At 42.0% G+C, this 21,317-nt stretch overlaps 2 protein-coding genes across 4 annotated transcripts in view; one reads left to right on the plus strand and one right to left on the minus strand.

Annotated features, from left to right (window-relative positions):
• The first annotated feature begins 755 nt into the window (after positions 1-755).
• Positions 756-21,317, plus strand: part of Spata6l (spermatogenesis associated 6 like) — a 39,919-nt gene continuing 19,357 nt past the window's right edge. For 2 of the 3 annotated variants that reach the window (XM_055614064.1, XM_055614065.1), the window contains exons 1-5: positions 756-954; positions 4,920-5,057; positions 8,399-8,447; positions 13,341-13,382; positions 18,396-18,520. In XM_055614064.1, the coding sequence (XP_055470039.1) occupies positions 916-954; positions 4,920-5,057; positions 8,399-8,447; positions 13,341-13,382; positions 18,396-18,520 (393 nt within the window). In that variant the 5' untranslated portion in view covers positions 756-915. Of the gene's footprint in view, positions 955-4,919; positions 5,058-8,078; positions 8,127-8,398; positions 8,448-13,340; positions 13,383-18,395; positions 18,521-21,317 lie in introns of those variants that run through there. The other variant, XM_055614066.1, reaches the window with a different exon arrangement.
• Plpp6 (phospholipid phosphatase 6) lies at positions 1,783-4,697 on the minus strand. Its single transcript, XM_055614067.1, has one exon. The coding sequence runs from the start codon at positions 4,606-4,608 to the stop codon at positions 3,733-3,735; it is 876 nt and encodes a 291-aa protein (XP_055470042.1). The 5' UTR covers positions 4,609-4,697; the 3' UTR covers positions 1,783-3,732.

Raw genomic sequence — 21,317 nt, forward strand, 5'->3', positions numbered from 1 at the left:
ATTCCCCTCCTGTCTGCAGTTGTTTTAAAATCATATATAATGGGAAAATGTCATTTCTCTTGTCAGTGAAGAACGCTTACTCTGCCGTCACTTGGTTTATAGTGTAACTGCTGCTTTGGCAAATCCAACAGCTAGCCCCTGGGAGACAGTGCAATTCAATGCTTGCCTTAAACTGCTCGGGAAGGCCGACAAGTGCAGTGAAGAGGAGCTGACCATTTTATCCGTAGACCTGAGATTCCTAACTTAAGTCTCTTTAGAAGTGACCTACTTGTAGTCAGTACACTATTCAATTCCTTATTGACGGTGAGCATGATTTCTGGGGCAAAGAAGGAGACATTTAATAATAAGGCAGTCCCTTAGGGAACAGGTAACTATGCTAAATAGAAATGGTCACAGGACATAGCTATGAGTTCATTCCGCTTTGGGATAGAAACTGTTAAACATTTGAGCACAATAACTGGGGCCATAGAGTGTCCAGGGGAAAGACAGAAAAAAAAAAAAATAACAACAAAAACCCAAACAACTCTTGGCATCTGCTGACAGGTTCCCAAGGCCCTTAGACAGTCACTGGGCCTAGCCACCACCAGGGAGGCTGACAACACCTCAGATTGCCAGCAGAGCGTAAGCGCGCCTGCGCCTCCTTGGCCTCTCAAGAGTTCCAGCGAAGAAGGTTGAGCCTTTGAGAGTCCTTAGCAACCTGATGCTTCCGCCTTCTGGAAGCTTACACTCCAGAGCTCGGTGCTGAGGTTCCCGTCACAGTGGGAGGGACCTGGGCTTGGGGACTGAGGGGGAAACAAAAGGATGGGGGGTTGTGTCAGGGAAGCTTCTGGAAAACACTCACCTTGATGAAAACTAAGAAATAATCGGTTCACGGCTCAGCAGAAAAGGATCTTTCGTTCGGCCACACAGGGAAGGATGCCTCTGGAGGTGGTGGTGGAGCTCCAAATCCGGGCGGTAAGACACCTGCGAGCCGGCCTCGTTAACCCCATGTTCTCCATCTCCTCCGCTTACTCCACATACATCACTTTTGCCATGGCTTTTTTGGACAGAAGGGCAACCTATCCCAAAGATTCTGCACATTTGTCTCCCTTGGACCTCTTCAGGCTTTAATTCAGTTCAATCTGTTCCGTTTTTTATCCTTTTTTCCAAAACCAACATGCCCCTTAGCTTCTTCAAAACAATCCTGACTTGGGTTCGGGTAGGATTTTCGATTTAAAGATAAAAACTTTGTGAAAGGATTTGAAAAAAAAAATTTTTTTTAAGTAACCAAAGAATATATAATTTTTAAAGCTCCACTTTTGCTAATGTTCTGCCTCTAGGAATCAAAGCTGTTTACGTCAGCTTTGGGTTGCTAACTTCAACAGGGAGCTCAACCTGACAATAAAAGCTTTGTAATAATCCACCTCCTTCTAAACTGAGGTGCAGGGCCACGCATGGTGCCTCTGCGCTTCTCTGGGAGTCACTCACCCCTCTTGTTTCACGCTCCCACCCTCCCACTTACAAGGAAGGAAGGACGAGACCGGCATCGAGCCTGGCCTCCCCGTTCCAGGGGCTTAGGCCATAGTTGAATGTGAATCGGGCACCGTATGGGAATTCAGCTAGATGTCAGACAACCAGCAAACTCACTGAGCATGCAGAGGTGAAAGGAAAGTCAAAGGGCCCTGGGTTTTGGTTCCATTTTTGCTGACAGTTATCAGTTGGGCTGTTATCAATTTCAAGTGCCCAGGAAAAGGAAGGAATCCCAAGAAGCCCAGTGAGGCAGAAAAAAGATTTCATCACGTGTCATTCAACATTACCAGTTAATTTATTTTGATTTTTTAAAAGGCATCCTTCACAGTATACAAGTGATTAACAAATTGTTTGGGTTTTTTTTTTTTTTTTTTTTTTTACTCTAGAGAATTTAGGATTACTCATGAAGTTGTGTAAATTGATCTGATCTATACTTTAAAAACTAGCAAACTCAGGCCCCAGCAATCAAAATAAGGAATTCCAGAGAATTCTAGTTTCTAAGAAGAAACTAGAAGCGAGGCCCTCAGTTATCCGACTTGGGGACACTGTAAGAGCAAACACTGCCACTTTGAAATGTCAGGCTTAAATGTTCTAATTAAAACTGATCTCTGAAAGTTTAAACAACACACTCAGACCACTTAGAACCTCACAGCTGGGCAGATCTAGTAAGCGAAGAGGTAGTCAGTGTTAAGGGTGTGTGGGAATGCAATGCTCATTTTATTTGTCAAAGGAGCTGTTCCTCTTGGTGTGCCTGACCCCTACTCTCAAAGATCCTGCTTCTACCCAGTGAGAACCTATTTATCGCGGCCTTACTCCACAGTCCTGTCCATCTACATCCTTGAACGTTACATCATAGCCCACAGTCCCTTCTATTTATAAATGTCAGAACAACTGGCCATTAAGATGATCTGATGACATCACTTCCACAGGTTACTTAAAGGCTTTCTTCCCAGACACAGCAGCATTTACAGATTTACAGCAATATGCTGTTTGGTCGTTCTAGGTCAGACAGTAATCAGAGGCTACCACATTATTTGGTCATCTTTGGTCTTATAACTGGGGGAGGCACCATGAACGAACAGCTTTCAATGTAAACAGAAATTTAGGAGTCAGACCCAGCGCTCACGCAGGGCAGCAGGCTGTCCTGAAGAATTTCTAGCTAAGTACTGTTACCTAAAATGTGCTCGATGCCTCCAAGAGGAACTGAAATGAGGATGACAGCCTACCGTCATCCTTGTGGGACACACAGAAACCTATGCAGGCGCACTGAAGAGAATCGCATCGCCTTCCCATTTTTTACTTAGCAGAGGACCATTTGCTCTGTTCCGCAGATGATAAGCAGCAGGGCTTCGCCTCCTGCCCCTGGCCATTGGTGTCTGTGCTCTGCCTGCTTCCAGACTACTGAGCGCCCCCGATTTCCCCAGCAGCTCAGCTTCGTGGACCCCTGGTATGCATTGCTTCTGGCTGTCAACAGAATTAGGGAATGAATGAGTAGTCTCATACTTACATTTCTATGGGAACCTTAGACAAGCCCACTTTTTTGAGTATGTCTTCTTCAACGTCTTGCTTTGTTCTATGAATGCCAAAAGACACTGTTAAAGAGTAGTGGAAAGTAACTCTCTAAAGACCTTTTGAGAGGTACAGGGAGAAGAAAGGCAAGGACTGTGTATACCCTCTTCTCACACAACCTGACCCACAGAGGGAGGATCTTAAGGAATCAGGATAAGGAAAAAGCTTCCATTATGGCAACACATGTTCAGAGTTAACCGGGAAAATCTGCCTTAAACTTTAAAAATACCGTTTAACATCTGCCGCAGAGAAAGGGTGGGAATAGCACATGGTTTATCTGGAAGTTCACGTCTCTTAAAATTCAGTTTACAAGTGATAACAATGTTTTTTTTTTGGGGGGGGTGTTTCTAATTAACACTGTCAACTTTAAATAAATAGCAATCATATAATCAGCCAGCTTGATTTCTCTGCAGTTGTCTTCCTGATAAAACAGCTGTGAATACATACAGAATAAACTTTCTTTCTCTGGTATGGCTGTGTTCAGTAACAGGCAGCATTTGCTCCGGCCTAGGAACATGTCGAGGCAGTGGGATTCCAGAATTCCCAAAGGTGCCTGAAATGTCTGAGGGGCAACTGGATGGCTCTGGCTTAGGTCAGAATCCTCGAACGTGGAAACCTTCAGACCTCCTGGTGCCAACAATCAATGAGATGGTGTCACTGTTGATTCCACAGTACAAAAAGGACCGGAACATTGTGGGGTGACAGCCAGCAATAATCCACAATGCTGTACTGCATGTAGCCCAGAAAAAAGCCAAAAGCCACATCAGTGACGTTGTGCCGCCCAAGCATGACCCTGGAGAGACCTAAGACGAAGGCCCACAGTACCACCAGCACCCTCAGTGGAATGGCCAGTACCAGGTGGTTCAGGATGAACCGCGACACCAGGGCGGCCCTCGTGGCATGGCCCGAGGGAAAGGAGTACTTGTCCACCGAGAGGGTGAAAAACATGTCCATCTGATTGTGGGCCGGTCGGCGCCTGCGGACCAGCCCTTTAATGACAGCCACCAGCAGCAGGTCCAGCAGCAGGGCGAAGATCAGGTTCATCAGCACTTCGCGCCCGGCCCAGCTGTCGCTCCTAAGCAGGCAGTAGAGGGTGCCCAGCAGCCAGGGGATGCCGTGGCCCGAGATCTCCAGCAGCTTCATCAGGGGCCGCACGCTGCCCCAGGCCGAGCTCTCCCCGGCACACACGCCCAGCTTCTTGGACAGCCACAGGTCGATGGCCAGCAGGGAGCGCAGGGCGATGCCCAGGAAGGACGGGTTCAAGTTCATGCGGTCGTCCTCGGGCGGCGGGGCCGGGGCCACTTGCGCGGGGCCCGCGGCGGCCAGCGGGAAGGAGCAGCGCCGGTGCACCGGGCTGTCGGACGCTCGCAGCCGGGCGCAGGCGGGATCCGCGCCGGCGCGGGAGCTCAGCAGCGACTGGAACTCGAACCTGCCGCCGCCGCCGCCGCCGTGGGCCGGGCTGCCCGGGACGCTGCTCCCGCCCGAGGCGCCCAGCGGCCGTCCCTCGATGGTCCTCCGGGGGCTCGGCATCGCGGCGGGCGGCCCGTCCCGGGGACCCGGCCACACAGGAGAGAGGCTTCCCGGCCCGGCAGCCTCTTCCGCTTCCGCACTGCCATCCCGGAGGGCGGGCCGAGGCGCCGCACAGCGCGATTGTGACACCTGGCGGAAACGTGGGAGGGAACCGGGACATCCAGCTTGAGAAGAGGTGGGAGGGTGCTGGTGCCTGGAGGTGCCGGTGAAGGATGCAGCGATGGGGGTCATTTCAGAGCTGTGGGAGGCTAGAAGAGAAACGGCCCCGTTGCACAAAAACAAACCCTGATTGTCGTCCTCTTCTTTTAAAGATTTCTTGCCCGGGAGTGTTCTTGCCGGTCAAGGAAGATGTGTACCTTGGAGTCTACCTCCTGAATCAGTACCTGGAGACAGACTGCTTTCCCTCTGTGTTCCCTATTGCGATTCAACAGAACATGAGATTTGAAAAGGTGATCTTGATTTCTCAGTGAGTTTTTGCTGTCTGAAGCTAGTTTAATAGTTATTATAAAGAATCGTGGCTTTGCACATTCCCCCCCCCCCCCTTTTAAAAAGTAACCTTAAGGCAGTTCAACACAGTGTAAAAGTACAAGCGGTCTTGAGGCAAAAAACGACAGTTTGAAAGACTTTTGCTGTGCACGCCTGAGCCAAGTTCTGTCAATCGAGTGTTAAAATGCCCTAGTGGATGCTTTCTATTCTTGGAACTCCCATGGCATTTTCTAACTGGAGCAGAGAGCGTTTCTGAATGTTCTTGGAGGTGTTAGAGACAGTTGCATTACATTTATGAAAGGGGCTATTAATAAACTGCAGACCTTAGGGAAAACTTTCTTTAACCCAGAAAAATATTTTAACAACTATAACCAAATCAGTCAAACTTGGTAACAGAAGTCCCATAACTAAACAAGAAAGCCGTTCATATTTTCTGTTTTCTTAAGTCATACACGTCTTATAAAACAGAAGTAGTAAGGGCTAGATTCCAGTCTAGTGAATGCGGTCGTGGTTTAAAAAAAATACAGTCAAAACACTGGCCACCGCTTCCCACCACAGTAAACTGTAGACTGTTCATTGCTTTGTAATCACCACCAACACCATAAGGTTTTGGAATTGGATTTGAAATTGTAGTTGTCTTTAGTGAGTCTAATTTTGCCCAAACGGTGTCACAGAGGTGGACTTTGGGGACAGAGGGAAGACTGTGCCACATTACTTCCAAAGGTCTGGAAGCTGGTGCCCACCCATCTCTTTTGACCCACGGATGGGAGAAAGGATGAAGATTGATTGTAACATCTTTAAAAATCACAGCCTATTCATTGAAATAGATTGACATATTAAAATATGTCAATCTGATTGGGTAGAAGAGCAAATAGTTATCCTGGAAGACACAGTCAGAGCCCAGATGATTCTACTGGCTGAATATAGGTGATGGGTGTGATGAAAAGTAAGTGTTGAAACTGAAGTGCCCTCCCCCCAACATTTTCCCCATTCATCAGTTTCTAGCCCTACAGAAGACTTCTAGGATACTTTTTTTTTTCTAGGATACTTTTTCAAAAGGCAAAAATGTGCAAGCATGGAATGATACATCCATGAATCACCTTGAGAAATTGACCTAATCCAACCTTAGGGTTTTTTTGTTTTGTTTTGTTTTGTTTTGTTTTGTTTTTTAAAGGAGAATGTCTGAGACTCACACTTTATTGCTTCTCTTCAGCTGTGTAGAAAAGCCATTGGCTTGAGATTACTAATTAAGCATACCATGGAACCACTTTTTTGTCTCTTTCTAAAACAAAATGAGTTGTTTAGGCTCATCTTCTAGGTTCTCTTACTTGCAGGTTTCTTGCAATCTATTCCATTCTGTAGCTGAAGATACATGTAGCAGTAGCAAAAGCATTTTCTTTCCCCATAGCTCATTATATGACTTAGATTTGAATAACTTAAAAGCGTTTGGGTATACAAGTTATTTGTAAAACTCCATGAGCCATTGTGTTTGGATAGACCAAGCTGACCATTTGCTCCCCAAAATCAGTCAGTCCCATTTCCCCAAGATTAAGAAAATCCTTACATATAGATTTTCTGGATTCTTAGAGCTGGCAGATAGCAGTAACCCACAAGCAACAACACACTTACTGTCTCATAGCACTGGAGGGCAGAAGTCGGAGCAGAATGTTGGTAGGGCCTTGGTAGTTACTGAGGTATGATGGAAGGCTAGGTCTTTGGTTTATAGCAGTGGTTCTCAATCTGTGAGGGTTTCAACAATCCTTTCACAGGAGTCATCCAAGACCATTTGAAAACACAGATATTAGCAAGGTTACAGTTATGAAGGAGCAATGACAGTGTTATGGTTTGAGGTCACCACAACATGAGCAACTGTATTAAAGGGTCACAGCCTTACGAAGGCTGAGACCCAGCAGTTTATAGCATTATAACTCCAATATGTACCATATAACCATTTATTCTCTATAATGCACACAGAGTTAAAAAACATTCTGGGAACTAGGCCAGAGGTGCTCCAGTTCTTTAAGTCAAAAGGAAACGTGTGGACTGGCAAATAAGAGCAGACACTTCACCAATCAGAAATGCCAGGTGATCTATGCTGGGTCTGCACTCTAACCATTCAACTACATTTGCTTTCCTGGCTTTGCATGACAGAAGAGAAAACTTTGTTCCTGGTTTGTAATAGTGCTCCTTCTGAGTGCTATATGGTTCATGAATTTTTCCCTCAACACTCGTAAATGAATTTTATTTTTAACTTTAAAAACATGTTTGTTTGTTTGTTTGTTTGTTTGTTTTTTTGTTTTTTGGTACTCAAATACTCACTTAAAAGAAAAAAAGGCACTAATCGTGTTGGGTGCCCAACCTACTGTAGGACCTCATTCAGATTTTAACTAGGCATGTTTATATTGACCCTATTTGGAAGTAAGGTCATATTCTGAGATACTAGGGTTAGGAATCAACCTGTGAATTTTGACAGGAACACAGTTCAACTGATAACAGTGAGAAATGGAAGGATGTATTGAAATAGCTTAGAAAAAATGTTACCCACATTTACTTAGGAAATGCAAGCCAGCAAAACAATGTCCACTTTTGCCTTCAAAAGGAGACCTAGTTCTGAAGCCTCAGGCAGAATTTGAACCATGCTTAACTTCAAATGTTTAAACCAGAAGTTTAAAGGCTAACGGTATGACTGAGGAACTATTGAAAACCTTTTGGTTTTGCAAGGTCCTGGAGGCCTGTTCTGTCTCAGTGTCGACTCAGAATGTTCTGTTTCAAGAACAAAGTATGTACATCTGGCAATGTTAAAGGAGAGAAAGTCATGTGTATCCTGTGCTTGATGATAGAGTCACACTCTGGCCACGACTCGCCTTTGATGTTACATATGGGTAAAATTTCTATTTGTCTTCCTGTTTAGCACAACCAGTTGCGTGGGCAGAGGAGTCATCTGGTTGGTTAACACTTGATGAACACCTGCTGTATACAGAATGCTTTTCTGTGCACTCCAGACAGGTTGATGCAAGATGCAAGGTTGGAGAGTAGGTCAAACTGATGGCATTTTAAGCGCGCGATAGATTTAGCTAACTCACATTTCTTTGCACTTACCATTCTGGCAATTATATTTCATCTGTGCTACATGTATTCGTTGTACTCTTTTCCACATGCTGCTTAAAAAATGTTCCTGTTGAATCCTAAAATATTATATGGCTTGATTTTTATATATGCTAATGAATTGGAAGAACATAAACTACAGGTTCTAAAAAAACCTTTTAGTATAACTTTGAAAATCTCTTTTCCCTGTTCTCTGTAGGTGTTTGAAAATGCAGTAGATCCTGGAGCTGTTGCAGAACTTTTAGAAAGTAGGTACTTAGGAGGAAAACAAAACAAAACAAAACAAAAAGACATGTGTAATGCACAGACACAGAATGTTGCTGCTTCCAAGTGTGATATTTCTATTTGATCAAGATTTACATTTAGGAAAAAATTCTATGGTGAAATTTGGTCCATGATTTATTTGTTGTTTGATTCAGTTTTAGAGAGATAATCTTGCTATGTAGTTTAGGCTGGCCTTGAACTTTTTCCTCCTGCCCCCACTGTCCAGCGTACAGGAATTATAGGCTTATGTTATCAACCAAACTTTTAAATTATTATTATTGTTATTATTATTGTTATTGTGTGTCTATGAATACCAGTGTTACTGTGCAAGGCGTGCTTGAGACAGAGGACAACGCTGGTGAGTTGGTTCCCTCCTTCTATCATGAGTTCTTGAGGTAGAACCCAGGTCCTTAGGCTTGTATGTCTGTACCCCCTGAGCCACCTGACCACCCATCACACCTACCTTGAGTCATTATTTTTAATTTCATAAATTTGTTTTCTCAAGATTGATATGAAACCCAGTGTGGTGGTGAATGACTCTAAGTCCAGTACTTAGAAGGCAGAGGCAAGAGGATCAGGAGTTCACGGTTAACCTTGATAATATATCTAGATGGAGGCTGGCTTGGGCAATATGAGACATTGTCTTGAAAAACAAATCACAACAAAATTTTATATTATAGATAGGATTTTTCTTTTTTTCTTTTTTTGAGACAGGGTTACTCTGTGTAGCCCTGGCTGTCCTGGACTTCCTTTGTAGACCAGGCTGGCCTCGACTTCACAGAGATCTGCCTGCCTCTGCCTCCTGAGTGCTGGGATTAAAGAAGTGTGCCACCACATCTAGCCTTAGATATGGTTTTTCTGAATGACATTATTCTGTTTGGTTATTATAAACAGTAATTGGATTTCGTTACAACAATCAATTAGATCATCTGATTAGAACATTTCAAGGCCACAAAAAGAAACTCTATACCTACTAGCAGCTACTACCTATTCCCCTATTATAGTATCCTATCAAATGCAAAATGCCAGTCTCTCTCTCCTTTCTGTCTTCCCAGTGCGGGAGTTAGTGTGTACCACCATGCTCAGTTAGCAGAGACATGCTTATTTTGGATATCTCACATGAAGGAGACTATACAGTATATGGTCCTCTGTGATTGGCTTCTTTCGCTTAGCATAATGTTTTTAAAGTTCATTTATGTTATAGAATTTGCCAATACCTCATTCTTTAACATTCTGTTCACCACATTTTGTTCTTCTAGTCATCAATTAATGGGCATTTAGGTTGCTTCTGTTCTTTAGACTATGGTAAATAATGATATTGCGAATACTTATATATAGGTTTTTATGTGGAAATGTGTTCTCAATTTTCTTGGACATAGACACGCACATACACACATATATACATACATGCAAACATATACAAACACTCATATAAGTGAGATTGCTGGATCACAGTAACTTACAATATGTTTAATAACTTTTTAGGCCTCCCACACTACTTACCAGAGCAGCTAACTCGTTTTGCATTAAGCCAGCAGTGCCTGGAGCTTTCTTTCTTTTCCCCCTAGGTTTTGGCCAACACTTGTTTCTCTCTCTCATTTTGATAGGCTGAAGCCCTTGGGTCTGAAGTGCATTCTCATCATTGTTTTGCATGTCCCCAATAGCTAATGATGTTGAGTGTCCTTTAGAGAAATGCTATACCTGTATTATCTTCCTACTTTTGAATCGGATGGTCTCTCTCTAAAACCGAGTTATGAGTGTTCTTTATAAAGAAACCTAAGCCTTTTAAATGAGAGAAAATATCTAATATTCGTCTGTCTGACTTTTACTTAATATGATGATTTACACGGCATCTCTTTTCTACGGCTAGTAACTTAGGTTTATTTTTCTTTGCGTGTGCAGTGGTTTGGATGAGAATAGACATATATTTGAATGGGCTTTTATACTTGAATACTTGTTCCCCTGTTGGTGGAACTACCTGAAAAGGATTAGATGTTATGGCCCGTTGACAAGATGTGTCACTGCGGGTGGGCTTTTCCTCTTCCTCTGCATCATCCTTGCGGGTAAGGATGTAGACTCTCAGTTACTGCTCCAGCACTGTGCCTGCCTGCTGCTTTGCTCCCAGCCATGATGGCCATGGACTCTAACCCTCTTCAACTGTTTTCTTTTATAAGTCACCTTGGTCAGGGTGTGCTGTCATAGCAATAGGAAGGTAACCAAGATAGTATGAATAATTCTCCATTGTGTTTTCTTCATCTGTTGAGGGTCCGCTAAGCTGATTCTATGGCTGGTGTGAATAGTGCTGTAGTATCTTGGTGCAGGTATCTTGGGTAGTATTTTGCCCTGAGTTCTTTGAGCATATAGACCAAGAAGCAATATAGCTGGGCCATATGATACTTCCTTTTTAGTGTTTTGAGAAATCTCTGTACTGACTGGACTAGTTCACATTATACATACCAGCAATGTATAATGGCCCCCACTTTCCAGATTTCTTACCAACATTTTGTATTTTCTTGACATCTAATTTGACTAGGGTGATATGGATTTTCTTGTAGTTTCAATTTGGGTTCTCTTCATGCCAAAGGATGTTGAATTTTTTTCCTCCATTTTTATGTGGGTCTTGTGAGTTATGTGGGTCTCATGTGGGTCAGCTTGGCCTCACTATGTTGCTGAGGATGGCCTTGCCTCCTGATTCCCCTGTCTCTACCTCTAAATGCTGGGTTATAGGTATGTGCCACCACACTGCCCTTTCTCATATACTTATTGCTCATTTGTACTTTGTCTTTGACTATTGTGTATTCCTTTCGTCAGCCCGTTTGTTGATTAGGTTGTTTTACTTTTGGTGGTAAGTTTTTGAAGTTCTTTATACATTCTGGATCTTAATTCTTTGCCAGATATATAGCTAATGAACCTTTCTCTTCACTTGATTATTTTATTTAATTATTTTAGGTCTTTTCATTTGATTATTTCCTTTGCTATACAGAAGACTTAATTTCAGGCAATTCGTCTGTCCGTTCTTACACTGTTGGAGTCATTTTCAGAAACTCCTTGTCTTTACCTGTATCTTGTGTTTTTCCCTTACAGCCTCAGCCTCATAGTAAGATCTTTGGTCTCTTTCTAACAATTGCATTTTGCATAGGACAGGAGGTAAGAATATAGCTCCATTCTCTATCTGTGGCTCTCTAGTTTTGGCAGCACCGTTTGTTGAAGAGTGTCTTCTTCAGTATATATTTTTGACATCTTTCTAAAAACCCAGGTGGTTGTAACTGTGGCTTATTCCTGGATACTCCGTTCTATCGTATTGTTTGATATGACTTTTTCTGTCAACACCATGTTTTGTTACTGTAGCTCTGTGGTATGACTTGAATCAGGCTTTGTGGTATCCCTACCAGTGTTCTTTCTGCTCAGGATTACTCTCGGTATTGTATGTTTTTATGTGCACCTACGTGCACACACACTTCCATTTGAATAGTTCTGTGAAGAATGTCTTTGGAATTTTGATCGCAATTGAGCTGAACCTGCAGATCATAATTTGTTATAGTGATTTCCACTATATTCTGCCAATCTGTGTGAGCATGGGCGGTCTTTTCATCTTCTAGTTTCTTCTTCAGTTTTTTTTCTTCAGTATTTTAAAACTGTTGTTGTTATATGTGTGATGAATGTGTGAGCATGTGCATTCCACAGTGTGTGTGTGTGTGTGTGTGTGTGTGTATGTGTGTGTGTGTGATATGTGAGTGTGAGTACACATGTAGAAGTCAAAGGATACCCTTTAGCTGGTAATCTGCTGCTTCTGTGGGACCTTGGGATTTAACTCAACTCATCAGGCTTGACTGACATATGCTTCATCCTGCTGAATCATCCCTCCTGGCCCAAGAGTTAAACTTCAGTTTTGTCTTTATAGATGTTGTCGATGGCCTCTTTAAAACCATGTTAAACTCAAGGAACAGAGTCAAATATATTTTGTGTCACAGGCATGTACTCATAAAGCATGCTTCTCAGGCAAGCTAAACTCTTCCATTGATGAATAATAATTGGCTGTTCAGGCTTTAAAATAAAAGGCACATTGCTCTTATAGTACTCTATGAATATACGTCCTTTTATTTACCTGTGTTTATGTGCCATGTGTGTGCAGAGGTGCCCACAAAGGCTGTAGAGGAGATTGGAGTTACAGGCTCCCATTAGCTGCCTGACATGGGAGCTGAGAACAGGACTTGGGTCCTCTGCAAGAGCAATGTGCTCTCTTGACAGGGAGCCACCTCTTCAGCCCTGAACATACCTTTAAGAGACAAAATACTCCACACTTTCTAGGAAGTAAAATGCAAATTTTGTAGCTCAGCCTTCTTCGCTCTCCTTCCTCACTTTATCCAAACCTGTTTTGTTGTTGCCATGGCATTGATTTTAAATTATACTTGTTGTTTGGTGTTTTTGGTCTCCTTGAGAAAATTGCTCCAGGACCTTTACAAAACACACCAAAACACACAGGTGATCAAGGACCATAAGTAAAATGCTGTAGGACTTGCTTATAAGCCATGTGTGAATGAGTGTGTGCACGCATACACGTGCATGTCTATAGCCCACATAATTTGGATTATTTCTATAATTGTATACTGTAGAAGCTGAACAAAGTCGTTGTTCTTCATTGTTTAAAGCATAATGAGAAAAGAACACGCATGTTAGTACAGATGCAATTGCTTTTTAAATGTTTTCTGTCTGTTGTTGGTTGAAGATGGTTGTAGAATCTGTACATAGGGAAACTGTGACAACAGAAGGCAAATATACTGTTGTTACCAATAATATAAATGAGATATGGTAGTTTTAGTTTAGCAGCTATTAAGACAATTTTCTGAAAATAGTAATCATTTTTTTTTCTTTTTTAGACTTCCTAACCAGATTTGAATTAATACAGCTATCGTCTCCAGGTAATATGCTAGCAAAACACACTTCCAAACTAACAATTTCATCTTGAAGGCCTTTAGCATGAAAGAATGGGGATAGGATTTCAGTTTTCTTTATGACTGAATAATTTCTGATAATATACTGTATATTGTCATCTTTGATAGGTATAAAGAGTTTCATCTATTTGCGTGTGTGTGTGTGTGTGTGTTTCTGAGGACTGAACCAGGGTCTCAGACATGTCAAGCACTGTGCCATTGAGCTATACTCCTAACTTTAAAAAAAATGGTTCTAATTTTGAGGTAAAGTCTCCCCAAATCGCTCAGGCAGACCTGAGCTCATAATTTCCCTGCCTCATTCTCCCAAGCAGCTACGATTACAAGCATGCAATCTCATAACATTGTGTGTCTTCACAGGCTATGGACTATGTACTTACATAGTATTTCGGGGTTTTGGTTTTTACCTTGGGTCTATAGTTAATGTATTTGTCATTTTCAATAGCTATCTATTTCCATAGTATTATTGTCATTAAATTGTTATTTATGCTCTCTTTGTCTTTCACATAACCTGGCAAATTGTTTTTCTTTCCTTTCTTAGTGTATTTATAGACTAGAATTCCCAGACTGAATTGTGCCTTGTGAGCCTGGGACAAACTGCTTCCCAGTAAGGCGCCACTAATACTGTATTCAGCAGAGGATAGGGTACCTGTTCCTCCTGTCTTGACTAAGCTGGGCATTATCATTTGAATTTATGACTTTTGACTTGTATATTAATTTGTTTAGATATGGTTTATCATATTTTATGACCCCTTATTTTTAAGATCTGATGTGTAATCCTAAGTTTATTTTTTTCTTCTTAACAGTTTCAATTTTTCCCATATCATGGTTTATTTTTGTTTTGTTTTGTTTTTTCCTTCTGGTCATGGTCATTTTGTTTGTTTGTGTGTTTCTTTTCTTTTTTAAGCAGGGTTTCTCTGTTTTGCTTTGGCTCTCCTAGAACTGACTCAGTAGAACAAGCTGGCATTGAACTCAGAGATCCGCTTGACTCTGCCTCCAGAGTGCTGGGATTAAAGGTGTGCATAAAGGCTGTGGACCTACTCATAATTGGATATCCCTGGGGCAGGCCAGGGGCCCAAGAGAGGGGTGTACAGCTAGGCATCTGCTTTCTGGTTCTTTAGCAAAGGTAACCCTGGACATAGATAAGAACTCTGCACTCTGAGACTATAAGGATAAGTGCTCAAATTACTGCAGTGTGAATCCAGTGATCACCACTTGGATATTACAGTATGAACTAGGGATAGGCACTTGAATATTATGGTCAGAGTCTGTACATAGAAGCTCGAATATTGTGGTTTGAATCTTATGGTATGAATGTCGGTGTAAGTGCTCTGAACATGCACCCAGATGTTCAGGTATAGACATACAAATACTACAGTGTGAATCAGAAATAAATTCTTGAATTTGTGGTGTGGATATATGGTTGAACGCTACATGCTACTGTGTGAATTTAGATATCCATAGATGTACACAGTTTGAGGTAAGGTTACGGTGTCACTCTAGGAATACACAGGACACTTAGATACCAGTGTTGATCTACAGATTATGGTGTGAATCTAGGGATAGTTACTTGAATATTATAGCATGAGTCTATCCATTCAAGAATTACTTGTTTTGGTAGACAATACAGAGCAATGCCTCCTATCTGCTGTATCTGCTGTTCAGAAATTTTCAGTGAATGTTTTTTTTTTTTTTTTTTTTTTAGAAAGAAAGAAAATGACCGGCTAAAACCAGGCCATTGAGGTTTTTTTCCATAAGCTTTTTCTTGCTTAACCCAATTTTATGTTTAAACATATAACCCTGTGAACTGGCAAGTTACATTTTATGTTAATAAAATAGGGTCATGTTTATTTTGGTATTAATTAATTTTGTACTAATTAAAAAAACCCAATATCTAAATATTGTAAAAATTTCAACTAACACATGATTATATGGACTAAAAGTAAAAAGAACCCATTCATTAACAATTCCTGACAGATATTTTATAACAGTTTGCTGTGTGTATTTTTCAGACTTTAAAAAAAATACACTTATTGTGTAATGTATTGTCATATATACCTAACTCTAACATAACATACACAGCCCCTATATACAATTATCTGTACTATTCATAGGCTACTATGTGTACATTATAGAATCTTATGTGTTTTGGACTATTACATTTCTTTTAGTCAAGCCTAGGTTGACTTTGAACTCATAATCCTCCTGTCTCACCGTGTTGAATGCTAAGATTTACATGTCTTTCATGTGACCAGATATCTATCTGTGAGGTTATAAGAATAGTTGTTTAAAAATGACAACTGGGGAATATTTGAGCCAACAGCGTGCATACTGTTAGTAACTCACTAGTTATTCATATGCCAAATGGGAGCCTTATTCTGCTTCCTTTGCGTTCACAGCCCCCCAATTTCAGATTGTCATTTTAGTGGCACTCAGTTTGAGTTACTGAAAACAGCAATTTCACTCAGTGTCAGACACTGTGCAAATAAATCAGTTAATTACGCCAACGCGTCATAGGTCAGCCGCAGTGGTCCTTGGTACTGAAAGTAACTTGCTTAAAGTCTCGTGTACGGTCGTGTGGACCGTTTTGGTTCTTAGAGAGCGGTTCTTTTACAGCTGGCCTGTGCTCACTCTGGTTTGCTGCAGTGAGTATACTCTTGTTTGCTAGTTCTCACAGCAGCTTCAGACATACAAAGGACAGCTGACCATCAGGTTAGGAGAGAGCGGAGATGCTCCGATTTGCGCATAGCTTACTGCAGAAAATAAAGAGAGCCAGCTACTTCCCTCTCGGTAAGGGAAGACCCCCCCTCTGGTTCTTCAGTTTACACAGGAGTGAAAAAGTGACGGACACAGGGGGGCAGTGTAATCCTATTTGACTGTGAGCTTGGTGCTTTCTCTTACCAACCTCCTAAGGCTCAAGGTTTACTACATTCTCTTTGGCAAGGCGTGTACATTCAGCACAGCTGTAAAGTCTCCCTTTCCTGAGCCTCCATGTGCTGAGTCCGAGGCCAGTTTTCCACCACAGTTAGCGATGATTAGTAGAAGGGAGTAAGGGAACACCTGCAGACTTGGCTTTGAGTGCCCACACTGCCATATGGCATCATGACAGGTGTGGCAAACTCTCAGTCCCAAGGAGAACCCAGTGAGCTACTCTATCTGGGAGCATGGTGCTGGCTGTCATGCTCTAGAAACACAGCTTTCAAACTGCTACTGTTACTAGAATTTTATTTTATTTTATTTTATTTTATTTTATTTTATTTTATTTTATTTTATTTTATTTTATTTTATTTTATTTTATTTTATTTTCAAGACAGTAGTAGCCTTGGGTGTCCTGGATATGCTTTGTAGACCAGGCTGGATTCACACTCATAGCGATCCACCTGCCTCTGCCTCCCTGAGTGCTGGGAATGAGGGTGTGTGCCACCACGCACACCTTAGAGTTTTATTTTCGTATGGTGTCATTTGTTTCCTTTGGGGGAAGAAGTTGTTCACTGATGGCACTGATGATGGCACTGTCTGTGTCATCAGCTGTCTTATCTTCTTGAGCTGGAGTTAGGGCAGGTGTGTTACTTGGCCTATAAGATTAGGCAGTCCGAGCATGCTCATTATCACCCAGGTTCTGTAACATCTCATTATGTGCTGCCATTTCCACACTGGCAGTGATTTGGGTTTCTGAAAAATGATCACACTCGGGAGTAAGTTTTAAGACACTTTATAGCCTCCAAACTAATCTTCTTTTTAGTTAAACTAATCCCCGTTTTAGTCTTATCTTAGCTACTTTTCTGTTATAAAATCTCTAACAAAAGCAACCCAGGAAGAAATGATTTATTGGGGCTTATAATTCAAGGTTACGTCCGTCGCTGAGACGGGGTCAGCTGGTCTCGTTGCATTTACAGTCAAGAAATAGAGAGTAATAAACGCTTGTGTTCACCTTACATCCTTCTTTTCATGTAGTCCACGATCCTAGTCCAGTGAATAGAACCAACCACAGTCTATGAATCTTACTACCTCAACCTAACCAACATAATACCCTCTGGCATGACCAGATGCCAGTCTCCCAGATAGTGTCATTAAGTTGATAACAGATGAACAACTCCACTCTAGTCGACTTGATAGCCAAACATTTTTTCAAAACGTTTATTTGTTTATATGTTCTATATATATATATATACAAGTGCTCTATCTTCATGTATGCCTGCACAACAGAAGAGGGCCTTGGCTCCCATTATAGATGGTTGAGAGCCACCGTGTGGTTGCTGGGAATTGAACTCAGGATTTCTAGAAGAGCAGCCAGTGCTCTTAACTGCTGAGCCACCTCTCCAGTCTTCCAAACACATCGCTTTTAAATTTTTATTATTTTTATTTGTGTATATATGTGTATTTGTGTGAATATATGCTGTGGGTGCGTGGGTTCCCGTGAAGGCCAGAGGGACGGTCTTATCTTCTTGAGCTGGGGTTATAGGCAGTTGTGGAACATCTGACATGAGTGCCAGGAACTAAACTGGGGCCCTCTGGAAAAGCAGGAAGGTATCTTAACTGCTAAGTATCTCCATGCTTACCCCAAGATGCCACTTTGATCATTTTCCATCCCTTGTCTCCAAAGTTTCAAGGTCATCTCATAGTGCAAAACACAATCCATCTTCAAAAGTTCCCTTTGTCTTGAACAATTCCAACAGTTTAAAAGTCCAAAGTCTGCGTCAGAGACTCAGTCTTAACTGAGTTCCTATAAAATAATAATTAAACAAGTTGTACAATTCCAACATAGAATGGCACAAAATAATAAACATTCCCATTGCAAAAGTGGAAGGATCAGAGTATGGGAAGGAGTGATCAAAGTGAGACCAAAATTCAGCAGGAGAAAACATCAAACGCTGCAGCTCCATGTCCAGCACAACCGAGGCAGCACACCACCTGAGCATCTATTTTCTTAAACCTGAGGGGTGTGGAATACATTTACGTATGCCTTTTCTTCTTTCCTTCTAGAATGGGAAGAGTTGGCCTACTATGAAGAAAACACACGAGATTTTCTCTTCCCTGAACCCAAGCTGACATCCTCACACCTCGGCATGCAGAGGGAGGTGCTCATGAAGACAGCTGTAGATTTTCCGGTGAGTGACCCTCCCCACTGAGCCTTCTTTGGGGAGAGAAGTTCTTGGGGGCATGAACATTTTATTCTTGACAGTGGTGACCTCAGGCAGGTAGCTTTGTCATGCTTATTTACCTGAATTCTATTCTCATCCATGTCAGCTGCCCGGCTTCTGATACCAAACTGTTCTGACTTCCACTGTTGATCTAAAAGCTGGTAGTTTTGTTATCTAACTGAGATATATCTTTGCCATATCCAGTTGTCACATGCTGTCCTAAAAGGTTCCTCTTTCAAGTACTTCTTATTGCAGATTGACAGAAAGATCTGTTTGGTCATAGCTGTTATCACCAAATAGAATAGTGACAGCAATGATATTGTCTCACATTTGTTTCATGCCTTCAACCTTCTACAGTTTCTGTTTGTTTGTTTGTTTGTTTGTTTTTAGGTTGGCCTTCTCTGTGTAGCCCTGGCTGTCATGGAAGTACCTCTTTAAAACATGTTGGCCTCAAATTTACAGAGATCGCCTGCCTCTGCCTCCCGAGTGCTAGAACTAAAGGTGTGCGCCAGTACTGCCCAGCAAGCTTCTACATTTCTATTCTCCCTCTAACAATTTTCAAATTAGCCAGGGCTGATACTCTGTTCTCTTTAGCAGAGGGGAACGGATGGAGGCTGGTATCGTCAAGGAACCTCGAGTGCTGCAGGAGATAGTCAACTGATAATCTGTTTGGAGGCGTTTACCGAACCCAAATTCAATGCATTCTTTTTGTTTTTATGGTCTGTGATTTCTGTCCTTGAAACCACCACTTCTTTCTTGCTCTCTTTTTTAAATGCATTTTATGTCTATTGGATGACATCCACTTGAAGGGCCACCTCTTTAGGAATTATTAAAAAAAAATCACAATTAATACTTAAGCTTTCTGTTTCTGCACTGTCTTGCTATTATCATTTAATGAGATGCTACTGTCCTGCTCTGCCGAGAACACTCTTCAGAGTGTTAGCAGGGGAACCTCCATTCCTTCAGTGCTTCCAAAACAAACACTCATCAGAAGTTGTCCTAATCAGAATTCAAATGCCTGTGCCTTTAAACATCTTCCCCTCCCCCGCCATTATCTTTCAGGGTCTGGCAAATATCCCTAAACTACTTCCCCCCCCCCTTCTTCAACATCATCTCCATGTATCACTTAGGTCCATGGTTCCTGTGCGATGCTCACCTTCCTTGCTTCACGTTATTGGCATGTTGCCTTTTAGAATCTCAAAGGGAAGAAAAGTTAAGGGCAACCAGGCTGAGGAAACTCTTATATTAACTTCCCCCCTCAAATTCCCAGTTAAATAAATGCCATCTTCAAAATCAAAACAAGGAGAAACACTAATTTTTTTCTTCCCAAGTGTCAATGTGTCGAATGCTCTGGGCATAATGGAAGGACTAACCTGTAAGAAGTTGTTATTTGCAGTTATGTATAAATGGAGGCAATTATCATCTTTAAAAATGCATTGAATTCTGGGCATGATGGCATACACATCTTTAATCCCAGCATTCAAGGAGGCAGAGGCAGGAGGATCTCTTCAAGTTTGAGGCCAGTCTGGTCTACAAAGTGAGTCCAGGACAGCCAAGGCTACAGAGAAACCCTGTCTCAAAAAAAGAAAACTAGAAAAAAAAAAAAAAAAAAAAGCATTGAAATACCCTCGTGCATCAGATGAAAAAAATATCAGTTCTTGAAATTGAGTATATCAAACTCTATCGAAAATTTGTAAAAAGATAGAGGGATTCAGTGCCTCTGAGACATTTCACTATTCAAAATCGACCCAATTGCCAGAGGTTCATTAGCAGTTGATGCTCACGGTGTGTGCTGAGCTCACGGCACGGATGGTCATGTTCTGTCACCCTGGGAAGGGACTGCTGTTTCCTTCCCCATGGCATGGAGGGGAAGGTGTTGTACATTGGGACTATACTCAGGCTCACGGAGCCTGATGTATGCGTGGTGGACAGGAATTCTGTGCTTTGGATTTATGCTGTTAGCCACAGGCAGGATGCTAATACTCTTAGATTTAGTGCAGTTCACTCTTCCTGGTTTTTACTACCCCTATGGAAAATGAGAGTGAGTGAACTGTAAAGGTCAGGCGAACCATTTACCTGCTTGCTGTCTCTTATCAGTTCATCAACAATTAGTTTTATTTTCTTCACTATAGAACTCTAATGGAATTTTTCTTTTGTTTTTTAGAGACAGAGTTTCACTGTGCAGCCTTGGCTGTCCTGGAACTTACTCTGCAGACCAGGCTGGTCTCAAACTCAGAGATCTGCCTGCCTCTGCCTCCAAGTGCTGGGATCAGAGGCGCGTGCCGCCACCACCCAGCTCTTTTTTCTTTGTATTTCCATCCATTGTTGTTTTCTTCCGCTTTGTATCTCACCAGTCATTCAGATGATAAAGTACCACACCAAAACAGACAAGTAACACTTAAGAATAGGCCTGATGAACGTAAATGTTTGACATAAGATGAAAGCAAGTTCGCAAAGGCAAGTATGAAGGCGACCCTCTACCTGCTCCTCCTCCTCCTCACTAATCTCATTTTTATGTTTCCATATTTTAGACAGAGTAGCTAGCAGCATGGACACTGGGACCCAGATGTCTGGGTCCAGTCAATAGATCTGCCAAGGCCAGCCTGACAGGCTATTTAAACTGTGTCCGAGCTCACTCATGTCCAGGTGAAAATTTTATTAGGATCCACTTCACAGGGTTGTGTTAGGAATGTGAGTGTATGCATTCCAAGTTCACTTAGACCTCAGCTTAGTATGGAGTATACATTGCACAGGCGTTTAGCCC

This window comes from Psammomys obesus, unplaced genomic scaffold (assembly GCF_907164565.1).
Source record: "Psammomys obesus unplaced genomic scaffold, mPsaObe1.curated_primary_1811, whole genome shotgun sequence".
NCBI lineage: Eukaryota > Metazoa > Chordata > Mammalia > Rodentia > Muridae > Psammomys > Psammomys obesus.